Source organism: Schistocerca serialis, chromosome 12 (genome assembly GCF_023864345.2).
Source record: "Schistocerca serialis cubense isolate TAMUIC-IGC-003099 chromosome 12, iqSchSeri2.2, whole genome shotgun sequence".
Lineage (NCBI taxonomy): Eukaryota > Metazoa > Arthropoda > Insecta > Orthoptera > Acrididae > Schistocerca > Schistocerca serialis.
The window spans coordinates 146,286,923-146,301,478 of NC_064649.1; the positions used below are offsets into that span (position 1 = coordinate 146,286,923).

Sequence of the window (14,556 nt, forward strand, 5' to 3'; positions counted from 1 at the left end):
TAAAAATGTGTATTTAATGAAAGAAACATAATATAACCTTCTGTTATACATCATTACAAAGAGTATTTAAAAAGGTTTTTTTTCACTCAAATACAAGTTCAGAGATGTTCAATATGGCCCCCTCCAGACACTCGAATATCAACCCAATATCAACCCAATACTCCAACTCATTCCACACTCTCTGTAGCATATCAGGCGCAACAGTTTGGATAGCTGCTGTTATTTCTCGTTTCAAATCATCAATGGTGGCTGGGAGAGGTGGCCGAAACACCATATCCTTAACATACCCCCATAAGAAAAAATCGCAGGGGGTAAGATCAGGGCTTCTTGGAGGCCAGTGATGAAGTGCTCTGTCACGGGCTGCCTGGCGGCCGATCCATCGCCTCGGGTAGTTGACGTTCAGGTAGTTACGGACAGATAAGTGCCAATGTGGACTCTTCATACAGTTGATTGTGGAATTTGCAGCTCTCTGCTAGCTCTGTGAGTCGATTTTCCTGGGCTGCGAACAAATGCTTGCTGGATGCGTGCTACATTTTCATCACTCGTTCTCGGCTGTCCAGAACTTTTCCCTTTGCACAAACACCCATTCTCTGTAAACTGTTTATACCAACGTTTAATACACCACCTATCAGGAGGTTTAACACCATACTTCGTTCGAAATGCACGCTGAACAACTGTCGTCAATTCACTTCTGCCGTACTCAATAACACAAAAAGTTTTCTGTTGAGCGGTCGCCATCTTAGCATCAACTGACGCTGACGCCTAGTCAACAGCACCTCAAGCAAACAAATGTACAACTAAATGAAACTTTATAGCTCCCTTAATTTGCCGACAGATAGTGCTTAGCTCTGCCTTTTGTCGTTGCAGAGTTTTAAATTCCTAAAGTTGTATTCTTTTTGAATCCCCCTGTATATTGACATCACATCTAGTCTTTGTCAGATGCTATGAATTTTTTATTGTACTCATATCAATCCAAAGACTGTTAGTCCTTCTTGTGCAAGATTGTTTAACGCCTGCATAGCTACTGTATCCTACATTCATTTCAACATTCTTACAGTATTCGAGCCTTGGTATCACTCTACAAATTGTAAACCCCACATTTCTCTCCATTACTAAATTGACTATTCCTTGATAGCCAAGTATCTGTCCTATTGTCCTATCAACAGATCCCTTCAGTCAAGTTGTGCCACAAATATGTTTGTCCCTGATTTCATTTATTTCCTCCTCGTTAGCTATAAAGCCTAACCGTGTGATCTTCAGCAGCCTTATATTACACCACATAGCAAAAGCTTTTGTTCTACCATTGTCTATTTCAGTATACTCCACATTGCACCTCCATATAAGACAACACTCCAGCCAAAGACTTTAAAAAAAAAAAAAAAAAAAAAAAAAAAAAAAAAAAAAAAAAAAAAAGTCTTAACTCTTAAATGTAATATTCCTTCCAAATCTTTTATTTACATTTAACAAGTAAACTTGGCTAAACTTTGCAATTGCTGAATATGTATGCAAATTGGAGACATGTCCTAATCTCTTCCTGCCCCTCTCCTCCTCCTCCTCCTCCTCCTCCTCCTCCCTCTCAATGTTTCCCCTTTATATATAATATACATATTGACACATTACACGTGCTAAAAATATATGTACCCTGTGTCCATCCAAATGTTCATTACAGAAACTTGTAAAAATATGTAGTAAATCAGTTAAGAACTAATTGAGATTTTTGTTAAAAAAATTTCCCCTATATATATTACATAAATATTTATATATTATATATATTTAAAAAATATAGCAAATTTATGTGAGTGTTTATTACAGTATCATGTAAAAATTTGAAGTAAATGTCTGAAGAGCTTTTTGGAAATTTTGGAACAATGTTTTCCCTTTATATATTACATATATATTTATATATATTTAAAATATATAGCCTATGTATGTGTTCATTGGAGTTATTGTGTAAATTTGAAGTAAATCAGTCAAGAACTTTTTGAAGTTTTCTGTAACACCATTGAACAATGACTTATTATATATATTAGTATAGATGTTAACTAATTTATGTTCTTCAGAATTTTTTCCTTGCTATTGTCAGCTTGCTTATTTTTATTTTTGTTTGTGCTGTTGTTAGTTATTTTTCTGCCGAAATAGAAAAATTCATTTCCAACTAGCACGCTTTTATTTCTCGATCAGTTTCCCTCAGCGTCGTCTGATCTAATGTGATTACACTCCGTTACCTGTGTTTTACTTCATATTCTGCTATAAAGGCAGATATTGTCCTTTGGTACAAATATGTCACTTGGCTAGAAGACATGCTGTGCTGAAATTCATTTAGAGTCACAAAAGCACACCTCCTCTTCATTTTTCATCATGAGCATGATTTTTCAGAAGTACTCTTAGCTCTGTCTACTGATTCTTGTAAATTCTGTGTAAAAGTATGCCAATTTTGTTATTACACAGCCCATAATTTAAATTTTTGACACTTCAGCACCTCAAGAAACGAACCACATCACCTCAAAAAACAAACCTCATCATGGGGATTTGTGAAGAAGGGAGATAATATCTGAAAGGAGAACTTTGTGAAAATTCTCACCTAAAGTTCAGAATCTTCTAGCTACTGTAAATAACAGTGTGTGAGTGCATTGCCATGAATCAAGAAAATTTTGGAATTTTTAGATCATGTCGGGTGTGCTTAAATCGTTAATTCCTGTATGTCGCATTTACGGAATGCTGTCCCACATTGCTCTAGGAAACCAATTCATTATATAATGATAGGAGAAAGATTCTGCTCATCTCTCTGCTACCGATAATGCATGTACAGTGAGACTGTTTGTTTTACAACCATTTTACCAACCTGCACCAACCGTCTACTCCTGCACAAATGACCTGTTGAGTGCTACTGATCACCACAAGCATCTCCTTGCAGACTTTCACAATTTATAGTCAGTTGACCCGTATTTTTGATAAATGCCTAATACGTTAACTAATTTTTTAATTAATATATTCCTTATACTCAGATATTTTGTCTAATGCTGGTGATGTGTGTTGTTTTATATTACTGCTTTAGTCTGTAACTGTTGGAATTTTTCAAATCGAGCATCTGTATTCCAGTTTGTGTGTATGGGAGGAACGCCAAAGCGCATGGAGCAGTTTGCGTTCTACATCATGAACGAGATCGGGCACAAGCTGCCGACGGGCACGACCCTGCAGGACATCAGCCAGTATTCGTACCGGTACTCCATGTACAAAGTGGGGCCTGTGCTTGCTGTCAGTGTAAGTATCCATTTAACAATACTAAATAACTTCTCATATTTGTTAAGTGCGCTAATATTCAGATAGTAGATGCTGCAGACACCAGTTTTGTCCTTGGTGTTGTGACTTCAAAACTGTGGCTTTCTTGCTAATTTAGTAGGTTATTTTTAGCGGTATACAGATTAGTTTTCTGAGTTGCTTGCCTCTTGTTTATGTATACCTTGACTCACTTCACATTCCTGAGCAACTAGGCTGGATGAAGATATTTGGTGAAAGATTTGTCACTTCTGTTGAGTGATTCTTAAGTGTACCATTAATGTTGTTTCCTCATTCAGTGTGATTGAATTTTGAAAATATTGGCAGCACGGCATGGGCATCCCTTCAGTCGGCATTCTGCTGCACGAGATGATAAAGCTGATGTACCACGCTAAAGTGCGAGACCCAGTATTTTTCCGCATTGGCACCTGTGGCGGTATCGGTGTCGAGGGTGGTACGGTCATCATATCGGAAGATGCAGTCGATGGCATGCTCAGACCTGTTTTGGAACTGGTAAGTAAAATAGTATTTGAGCTTACACAAATTTTGTATAACAATATTATGAAAAGGAAAGTTGCTACACACCATATAACAGAGATGCTCAGTTGCAAATAGGCCCAACAAAAAGACTGTTGCAAATAAAGCTTTTGACCAATAAGGCCTTCGTAAAAAATAGGCGGTGAACACACCCGCACACACACTTGTGCATATGCAAATTGCACACGAGACTGCAGTCTCGGGCAACTGTAGAGTGTGCGTGTTTGCGCGCCTATCTGCTACTTGGCATCCCCACTATATGGTGAGTAGCAACTTTCCATTTCATAATAGTGTTACATTTCATACTGGATTTTCCATTGTTTGACAAATTTTCTGTAGATGATTGGTAATGTTTTTCACAGTGGTATGGAGCAACAGTTAATGGTCAGGATATACAGTATGTTAAAGATGAAAGCAACTCTATATCAATAATATAAACATTTAGTCATAGAAAAAAATAATTTTATGTAAAATTGGATTGTGCTTTTTATAATCACAACAATTTAAAAATTATAGTATATGTTGAATATGGCCAACCTGCACCTCTATTCATTTTTGTATTTGTGAAGTAACATCCAAACTCACATTCTGTAGGACTGTAACATTTATGTTGTATCATTTAGGGCAGCCTGGCCAAACAGCGTTGCACGAACCGTCAGGCTGTTCCTGCCAAGTACTCAGAGTACAGCAGCAAGTGGGACTGAGGGGGTCACACTTTTTACATTTACGAGTTTTCCAACGAAAGCTGTTTCTAACACTAGCAAAATAAACACTGGCAAAATATTGCAGTTCATGCTCTGCAAAGGCACACGTACATGTCAGAGAAGTAGGACCGTACTATCATATGGAATAACTGAAACTTTGTAGTGTTGTCATTATAGCAGATAAAAAATAAATTGAAACTCTCTCTCCCACCAGTTGAGGTATTAGATCTGTAAAGCAGTTTTGAATGCACACAATATAGTGAGCATTGAAATTTGGCAGCGTGGTATAGTAAAAAAGGCCTATCATGAGCAAGAAGACACCACATTGTTGTTGCTTTCAATGTTCCGATCATATTTAAATATCTGTGATGAAGAATGCAGTAGGTGGTTTGAGCTAATCAGCGTTGATTTTGTGAAGGAGGTGTCTAATGTGCAGTTATCCCTTAACCAGTGTGGCACTTAGCAGTCATTCTTTGCTGATATCCTAATCTTGGTAGTTGCAACAGACTGATTAGAACAAATTACATTGGATGCTGTGTGTAGGTCTTATCGATGACAACACTCCCACATTGGACTCAAAATGCAATTCTTTGTCTTATGAAAGGTCACTATCTACTCATCCCGTACAGTGTGTGTGTGTGTGTGTGTGTGTGTGTGTGTGTGTGTGTGTATTTTGTTGACGAGGGCCTTACAGGCTGAAAGCTATAATTGATGTGCCTATCTGAGCATCTCCACTATATGGTGATTAGCAACTTCCCTTCTCATAATATTGTTACATTCCATCCATTCTGTACAGGATTTCAAGAAATAAAATGTCTTATGGATCCCAAATTGTTGCAAGCATTTTGATTTGATACTATCTCAACACCTTGTATGACAGTTTTGTTGCCTCTTTTATTGTGCAGCTTTCCACTCGGCCTCACATTTCTGAGTGGACCCATTCCACACATTCCTGCCACAGAAAAATCTGAGTTAATCGCCAGGTATTGAAACCGAGACCTTGGCATGATTTGCTGACCGTGCTAACCAGCAGAGAATAGAAACAGCCTAAGTACAAAAGATGATCCTGTGATATTGACAAGGGTGTATGGTCTGAAAGTAAATGTGCTGACAAGCACCTCAGTAGTTGCCGCAATTGTAGTAATAAATGTATCTGGGCAGATTAAGTTTTCCTTTTGTTTACAGCCTCAGGGAACTTACTTTCTGAATAACTGTACTTCTTTTTTGCTTCAGTCTTTATGAAGTTGGAATTATTCTTATGAATGGTATAGTTTTACCTGACACTTTAATTTTGTACGACTACATGCAATTAAGTATTCTGAGTCTTGTTTGGCTGCAGCCTGTTCTAGGGAAAATGATACAGCGACCAGCAAGACTGGACAAGAAACTGGTGTCCCACCTCAAGAGCATGGCTGACCCCGATGACCCGTATGACACAATCACAGGCAGAACAATGTGCACTTATGACTTCTATGAAGGTAAGAGTCTCAGACATTGTTTTACATCAAATCCAACACTGTATCATTAGGGCCTGTATTTTAATGATCTCAAAAACAACCAAATATTCAAGTATTTATGACATAAAACTTATATAAATATGACCTTAAAAATAACATTTAACTTTATATAATTTTATTTAAAACATTCCTGTTCATTTTTTATATATCATGTAATATAAAATACACTTCTGAACAAATTGTGGGTATAGTACTTGCTTTTTGCAGTATTTCAAACTATCTAGCACCTATTTTTTAAATGTCTACATGTGCTTGGAAGAAAAAATAATGAGGACATTGAAAACATCCATCATAACAATAATACTATGTTTTTACTTCTGCAAACCACCTGTTGAAAGTATTCCAAATTAATTAACATGTCCTGTCAGTCTTCATTATCTGCAGAGCTGCACTGGATTATGAGGCACATTTTCGTTTTCCATTTTCATTGATCTATGGTTGTCATCAAGGATAGTTTTGTACCTGAAAAAGCTCCTCTCCACATCACAGAATATCACAGGAGCACATTTGAAGGTGGTGAGGTCACTGCAGACCAGTTATGGCTGCACATATTGCACAATAACAAGGGCATTGCACAGTTCAGAACCAGCAGCTTCCAGTTGTGTGATGGCTTTTGGTACTACTGAAATGTTGGTGTTGGTGTATGCCAAGTTTCCAGAAAAGGTATCTATAAAGACCACCTTCACAGCTACAATAGCATAGCACTCAGTTCATTGCCATCAAGCTCACAAAAGATTGTTGTTATTTTGGTGTAGTTGATGAAGTAATACTCGGCAGCATTAAGTCAACCCCCCTCCCTCCCACCCCATCCCCTTCAGGGACTCAGCATTCATTTGCTGAGAATGAGCTTGGCGACACCCAGGTACCTGAGCTGGGGACTGGTAAGCGCCGCCAGCTCTCTGTCGCCATAAGCTCTGGTCATACTTCAGCAACCACCGTGTGGTGCAGCGATGGAATGTTGTGTGCTTGGGAGAACGAGGGTCTCGGCTTCACCACCTGGGCTTCGAGGAAGGTTCACATCTCTATAAAAAGGCAATCCCTCAACCTCAAGATGTGCTATGTGCTGATGAGGTGAGTGTTTTACCTCAACAGCCAGTCTCTAGAGAGCAACTTCTGGCGCACCTGCCGCCTCCACTTATATAAGGCTTGCCCAAGTATGCAGGGCTCTGCCTGGGTCAATGGTTGTTTCCGTAGCGTCTCGTGGGATCCCTATGGAATGGTCTCGTCAAACTGCTACTCCTGGTGGGACGGGTCTATCGTCAGGTAGTACCTATTCCCACTCCTCAAAGAGAGCTCCCGGAAAGAAGTCTCAGAATCATAATAACAGGGCAGTAGCGTGTCATAACACTTTCAGTGTAATCGAGCAAATAGGGGGAACCTTTGAGAAGGTCTGCCCTTTCTATATTCACAAGGCATTGGAAGATATTGCTGGGTCTTTAAAAAATGTCAAAAGACTTCGTAATGGTACACTTCCAGTTGAAACTGTTACAAACCAAATATCTAAGCTTCTGGGATGTGAGGCCTTAGCTCAATACCCAGCCGAGGTTGAGTTGCATAACACCCTTAAGGGGCTCCAGAACGCCCTATACTTGCAATGTTAAAATAACGCTTATAAATTACATCTTTCCTCACAAAGTATTTGAGGTAGGAAGTTGAACTTTTTACAGATTATTTATTGGAATATGGGCTACAACTTAACACAGGGATTTTACAAAATTTTAGTTCAGTTATTAAAGATGATTTTTTTTTCAATTGTAATGAAAATTCACAACATTTTTTTGCAATTTTTTATTTATATATTCAAAAATATACAGTTTTTTGGAAAAAGGCTGTGTTAAATTATGCAGAAGGTACTGTGTAACATTTACTGAAAGTTTGAAACAAATATGTTTGGAAGATCCATGTAATTAGTATGAGAAAATAAAAGTTTTGGGAATCGAGCGACAAAGATTGGATTAACTTTTTAGTGCATTCTAGGTCCATAGGATGGATTATCTTCATCCTCTGCAAACTCCTCCTCCAGCTTCCTCTTGTTCCTCCTCCTGTTTACTCTTGCTTGTATTTCTAAACTCTTTACAGCCCTGTCTGCAGCCCGAAGGCGTTCCTTGTCTAAAGCAAGCATCGCTCGTACCATGTTAGAACCTATCTTCATTCCCATATTTCTAAATACCTTGCACCTTACAATGTTGCCATCATTGAAAGTCGCAACAGCATCATACACACCAAAGTGAAGTGTTTCTATTCCAACAAATACAGTCTTGGGGATTCTCGACCATATAACACTATTTACACTTTCATTGGGGTTTTGAGTTTTTCCGTGAATACACTTTTTCAACAGTTCAGGTGCTGCTAAGTCTCTGAAAATAGGTTTTATCACCTCCATTATTGCATGAGGCAGACTATGCTTATGAGTGTACACTTCACCAGTTAGCAATCCTTTGTTATATTTACACCAACTGTCTTCTACTTTGGGACACAAGCTATGATGGGGATTTTCATCGGTTGAAGTAGTATGAAAAAAAAAAGAGCCCAAACAGCCTTCTTCATTTCGTCGACACTTTGTGTATTTTGCCTAATAGCCATTCCATAATAGTTCTGTATTTTGTCAATTACACTGTCAGTTAACCTTCCCTTCCCATCCAACCCTTTACCATCACTGAGTTTTTGTTTTTTGTACGAAGCTTTCAGTCGCCGAAGTCTTGTTCCCATTCGCTTCTGTACGTGTCCAATACACTCAAATTTCTGCACTACAACATCATCACCATAGCGCTTCAGTCCTTGAACATGTTTGAAACTTAGAATCACCGTCACCATGGTAATTAACATATCCCACTTTATCACATGCCTCAGAACGCTGGAATATACTGGCAACACTAGCCACTTCCATTCCTCCACTACTGCCACTATAGTTAGCTTTGCAATTATTTTCATGTGTACCTTTATATTTTTGTGGACATCTACAATACTTTGATATTACTGCTACATCTAAAACTTTCCCTGTATACATACTGGTGGCAGATACTACACCATGAAGAGATGTGTGTCCCCGTTTATGCCAGGTACCATCGAACACTGCAGTCAAATCTCTGTTACCATTATATTCCATTACTGCCTCTTCCACAGCGTTCTTCATAGATTCTATACAGACATCTTCTACTTTAGACCCTATTAATTTATTATAGATCGTAAACTTGGTTGGGAGATTTGGAAGATTCATGATGCCACAGAAAATTGCACCTGCAGTAGCACCCTTACCAACTGAACGCAAGGAATAAACAAATCTAATGTTGTGTTCGTAGATTTTGCTACCATTTTCTTCAGTTGCAGCTACTGCAACACTGTTCCAAAAGGTTGTCATGTATGAACACTTATCACATTTCAGTTGTATTTCACTAGCAAGTCCTACGTGCTTTATTATGGAGAGTTCCAGACCAACTTCACCACAATGAATACATCTTACACAGTTTGAAAAAATTCCTTTGAGAACCGACATATCAAGTATTTCATTCACATCCGATTCGCCCATAAAACATTCATAGTTTTCACTCATTGAACCAAGCTTCTTCTGTGAAGTATTTTCTTTCCCACTTTGACTGCTATGGGCAGGTGTACTTGAGAGGTTAGGTTCACTCACTTGGTTATCGTCTTTATTGTTTACAGTAATAACACATACCTTTGGCTTTCCAACATTTCTCCTTTTCTTAAAAGCCTTCAGAGGATTTCTAATAACTTTACTTTTACTCATTATTATACTTCAACAAAACAGAGACTCAAGAAACAGAATTAATTACGAATATTTTCGAGATAACGACAGAGTAAATAAACATGAAACAATCGACAATCACACCAGCAATATATATTGAACCATCACAGGTTAGCCACAACACATACTTTATCTCACATCACTAAAATGTACCTGATGAACACGGACGTTAATAATAATAACACCATTTGACAGCAGTTTAACAGTGCCACAGTGGATCACGTCCATGTAGAACATATTTCAAAAAAAAATTAAAAATAGTTGTAGTCTTCGGAATTGAATAAATTATATATCTATTAAAAGGTAATAGTCTGCAGATTCAGAAAACGCAAAAAAGTAAAAATTGAACTTTTCATGATTTTGAGCCTTAACTTTAGTAAGGGTGTGGTTACTTCTGATATAATTGAGGTGGACCACATGGAGTTAAGTGAAGAATGGAAAAATATGGGCATCATGGAAGTGCTGAACTACATGAGGAGAGTCAGTGGCAAATTGGAAAAATTGGCAACATTTATTCTAATGTTTAGTACTCTGGGAATACCTGAACATATCCTTGAAGGCTGTATCCGTCTTAATGTTCACCCGTTTGTTCCTAATCCAATGGGGTGCTACAAATGTTCAAGATTTGGCCTAACACTATGGGATGTAAGGGGAGGGCTATGTGTGGCAATTGTGGAGGCTCAGCTCATGAATCGGGCAATTCTTATACACTTCCTCCGAAATGTGTAAACTGCTCCAGGGATCACCAAGTGTGGAGCAGAAAGTGTGAGCTTTACAATGAGGAAAGGAAAATTCAACAGACTCATCTACAGTGAAGCTAAAAAAGCTTTCAAAGCTATATAACCTTCAGTTTTTGCATTAGCCCTTAAGACACCAATCACTAAGTGTGATGTCTCCACACAAACACGAACCACAGATTCAAGTACAAGCACATGCACTTGTCGGTGTACCTGTGGGGAAAACACTCAACTTGAAACAGAAGTCATTTGGAAGCTATGAGCTATGAGTTTACCATTGAAGTCACATACCACTACCTACCATCAGAAGCCAACTAAGCCGTCACTGCAACCTGAGCGACCACCACCTCCTGTAAGGAAAGAAAAAGTTCCAAGTGCAGGAAAGTGGTGGTTAAACCTTCAGATTGGCGAGCTCTCTCCCTCTCTGATGGGGATTATGCTCTTGGGGATATGGACTTCCAATCAGAGGAACTGGAGAGCCAGTAACCAGCTAACATTCCCCTGACCTCCCCAGTAAATCATCTCCTTTGAGGGAGAAAGACGAGACCTTTGCTAAACAATGGCTTTGGCAGGGACTTATGTGCCGCAGTGGTATTTAAATGGATATCACTCACATTTGGAAGAATTAACAGCACTCGGTCCAGAAACACATCTTCAAAGTCACCGACACACCTGCGGTATGGGGTTACCACCCGTGCAGGAAGGACGATCCTTCTGGAGACAGGGCTAAAGGTGGAATGGCTGTTTTCATTGATGACAGATGCCACTCCTCCTGTCCCTCTTAGCACGATCTTACAAGCAATTGCTGTGAAAGTTATCACACCATTTAATATCGTGGCGTGTTCTTTTTTACCTTTCACCTAATGATGCTTTGGACGCAGATGCACTGGCAGACTCTTCTGGGCGCTCCCACGCCTATTCGTACTAGTGGGGGACTTCAGTGCACACAGTGTGCTGTGGGGTCGGGTACCACTTGTTCCAGGGATCAGATGATTGAGCAACTCGTCCATTCTGAGAATATCTGCCTTCTGAACGCGGGTTAGGTGACACACTCTCCCACAGCTACAGTGTCGTCATCAGCCATTGATCTTTGTTTTTGTTCCTCAGCTATTCCAGATTCATTTCAGTGGGAAGTGGCCACAGATTTACATTCTAGTGGCCACTTCCCAGGTCGGATCTATCTGCCGACATGGCTGACAAGTTACCGTGCAGATGGATGATACAAAGGGCAAATTGGTTGAGGTACAGTCAACAGGCTATTTTTGAACAACAGTATTGTGCACAGGAGAAGGTGCCCACATCACTTGTGAGATCCAACGGGCTGCTGCAGAGTTCATCCCTAGGTCTAGTAACCACCTCAGACGATGGCCTGTACCTTGGCGGAATGGCGACTGTTGATTGGCAATCAGAGCCAGACGGACAGCTGTGCAGAACACTGTCCAACTACAGAAAACCTTGATGCCTTCAGATCTGCGAGAGCACGTGTGAGGCGAGTGATAAAAGAATGGAAGAGGGCTTCTTCGAAGGAGTTCGTGACTTCCATTAATCGGTACACTTCCACTGCACAAGTTTGGGACTCAATACGATGGATTTCCGGCAAGGGCAGTACGCAACCCATTGCGACCTTGTGAAGTAATGGTGTCTTGGTAGACACGCCAGAAGACGTGGCTCAGGTTTTAGCTGAGCACTTCTGTACTGTCACTGTGTCATCCAGACAAGCTCCTGCTTTTCAGGTGTTCCGTTGGACTGCAGAAATGAGGAAGTGCAATTTCTTCTCACATAATGAGGAAGTCTACAACATTCTGTTCTCCATGTGGGAACTGGAATCAGCTTTGTCTGCAGCCACAGACACTTCTCCAGGACCTGACGAGATCCATTTTGCCGTGCTTCATCATCTGTACCCTGAAGCAAACTGACAACTCCTACCTTGTTTCAGTCAGATCTGGTTTGACGGACAGTACCCCATGACTCGGAAGAAGGCTATATTAATTGCATCCTGGAAACCAGGTAGAGACCGTAGTGCCCCTAACAGTTACCGGAATGTAAATATTATCAGTTGTATGGGTAAGACTCTCGAACACACGGTCCACTGCCGCCTCGTCTGGCTGCTTGAATCCCGAGGTCTCCTGAGCTGTTTCAAGTGCGGTTTCGGGTGCTACTGTTCCACCCTGAAAAACTTTATTCTACTAGGGAAAGTGATACAGGAGTCCTTCTTACTTCGAAATTGTTTGGTTTGTGTGTTTTTTGGCCTTGAAAAACCATGTGACACTACTTGGAGGTACAACATCTTTCGCCAACTTCACGAATGGGGACTACGTGGATGCCTGCCACTTCTTATCCAATCCTTTCTCAACATCAGCGTTTTCGGTATTCTGTTGGTGCTACCTTGTCTGACTGCTATGTTCAAGAGAATTGGGTCCCTGAAGGTAGTGTTCTCAGTGTCACATTGTTTGCCATTGGTACCAATTGCATTTCCTCTGCAGTCAGCAGCCCTGTCAAAATGATATTTGTTTGTGGATGACTTTGGAATCTTTTACTCTTCCTCTGATCTGATGACAATGAAACAGCTACGGTTGACCGTGGCTGGAAACCTGCGCCAGGACAACTGGTTTTCAGTTCTCACTAGAGAAGACTACATGTGTCAATTTTAACCGTGCTTACGGAAGTTTTAACAAACCTGCCTCCTGCAGTTTTCTAGGGCATTTGTTTGGTCATGCTTAGATTATGCCAGTGTGGTCTACAGATTAGCCCCTACTTCCTACCTCAAGATGTTAGATGCTGTCCACGAAGAGGGCATTCGGATATCGAGTGGAGCCTTTTGGACCAGTCCAGGTCAGAGTCTGCGAGCAGAGGCTGGTGAACCACCATTCTGGATTGGGCGACAGGTGCCAAAAATCTCAGTCACCTCAGTCTTGGCGTTTAGTGCAGTGGTCCGACCCACCTTTGAACGGCAGTTCAGGAATCGGCCCAGTGTGAGACAAACTTTTGCGATACGTGCTACAGACTGTTGCAGGGACCTGGATCTATCGGGCATCAAAATACACAGCCAGGGATGGAACACATTGTTGCCTCGGCATCTTCAGAGGCCCAAAGTGATTTTAAGCTTGACGCAGTACAAGAAATCTCTTACTCCAGATTATGTTTTTACAACTTTGTTTTCATCCATTTTAAGTACGTGACACAGTTTTATCGTTGTTTATACAGACGGATCCCAGCAAGAGAATGTCCTCGGTTATTCTGCTGTTGTCCCTGATAGGGTTTTTAAAGTGTCTCTTCTGGAACAATTTACAAATTATCTTGTGGAATTATATGGCATCCCGATGGCTCTGGAGAGGGTTCACAGACATCATCGTGCAAGGTTTCTTGTCTGTTCCAACTCTCTTAAGGGGCTCCGGAACGCCCTATACTTGCAATGTTAAAATAACGCTTATAAATTACATCTTTCCTCACAAAGTATTTGAGGTAGGAAGTTGAACTTTTTACAGATTATTTATTGGAATATGGGCTACAACTTAACACAGGGATTTTACAAAATTTTAGTTCAGTTATTAAAGATGATTTTTTTTTTCAATTGTAATGAAAATTCACAACATTTTTTTGCAATTTTTTATTTATATATTCAAAAATATACAGTTTTTTGGAAAAAGGCTGTGTTAAATTATGCAGAAGGTACTGTGTAACATTTACTGAAAGTTTGAAACAAATATGTTTGGAAGATCCTTAGAAAACATGTAATTAGTATGAGAAAATAAAAGTTTTGGGAATCGAGCGACAAAGATTGGATTAACTTTTTAGTGCATCCCAGGTCCATAGGATGGATTATCTTCATCCTCTGCAAACTCCTCCTCCAGCTTCCTCTTGTTCCTCCTCCTGTTTACTCTTGCTTGTATTTCTAGACTCTTTACAGCCCCGTCTGCAGCCCGAAGGCGTTCCTTGTCTAAAGCAAGCATCGCTCGTTGTTGTGTTCGTAGATTTTGCTACCATTTTCTTCAGTTGCAGTTACTGCAACACTGTTCCTAAAG

General features: G+C 40.0%; 1 protein-coding gene across 3 annotated transcripts in view; it reads left to right on the forward strand.

Annotated features, from left to right (window-relative positions):
• LOC126428321 (uridine phosphorylase 1) overlaps positions 1-14,556 on the forward strand; it is a 476,800-nt gene that overhangs the window by 452,352 nt on the left and 9,892 nt on the right. For all 3 annotated transcript variants that reach the window (XM_050090260.1, XM_050090258.1, XM_050090259.1), the window contains exons 3-5: positions 3,100-3,261; positions 3,604-3,789; positions 5,857-5,995. In XM_050090260.1, coding sequence (XP_049946217.1) covers positions 3,100-3,261; positions 3,604-3,789; positions 5,857-5,995 — 487 coding nt within the window. The remainder of the gene's footprint in view (positions 1-3,099; positions 3,262-3,603; positions 3,790-5,856; positions 5,996-14,556) is intronic.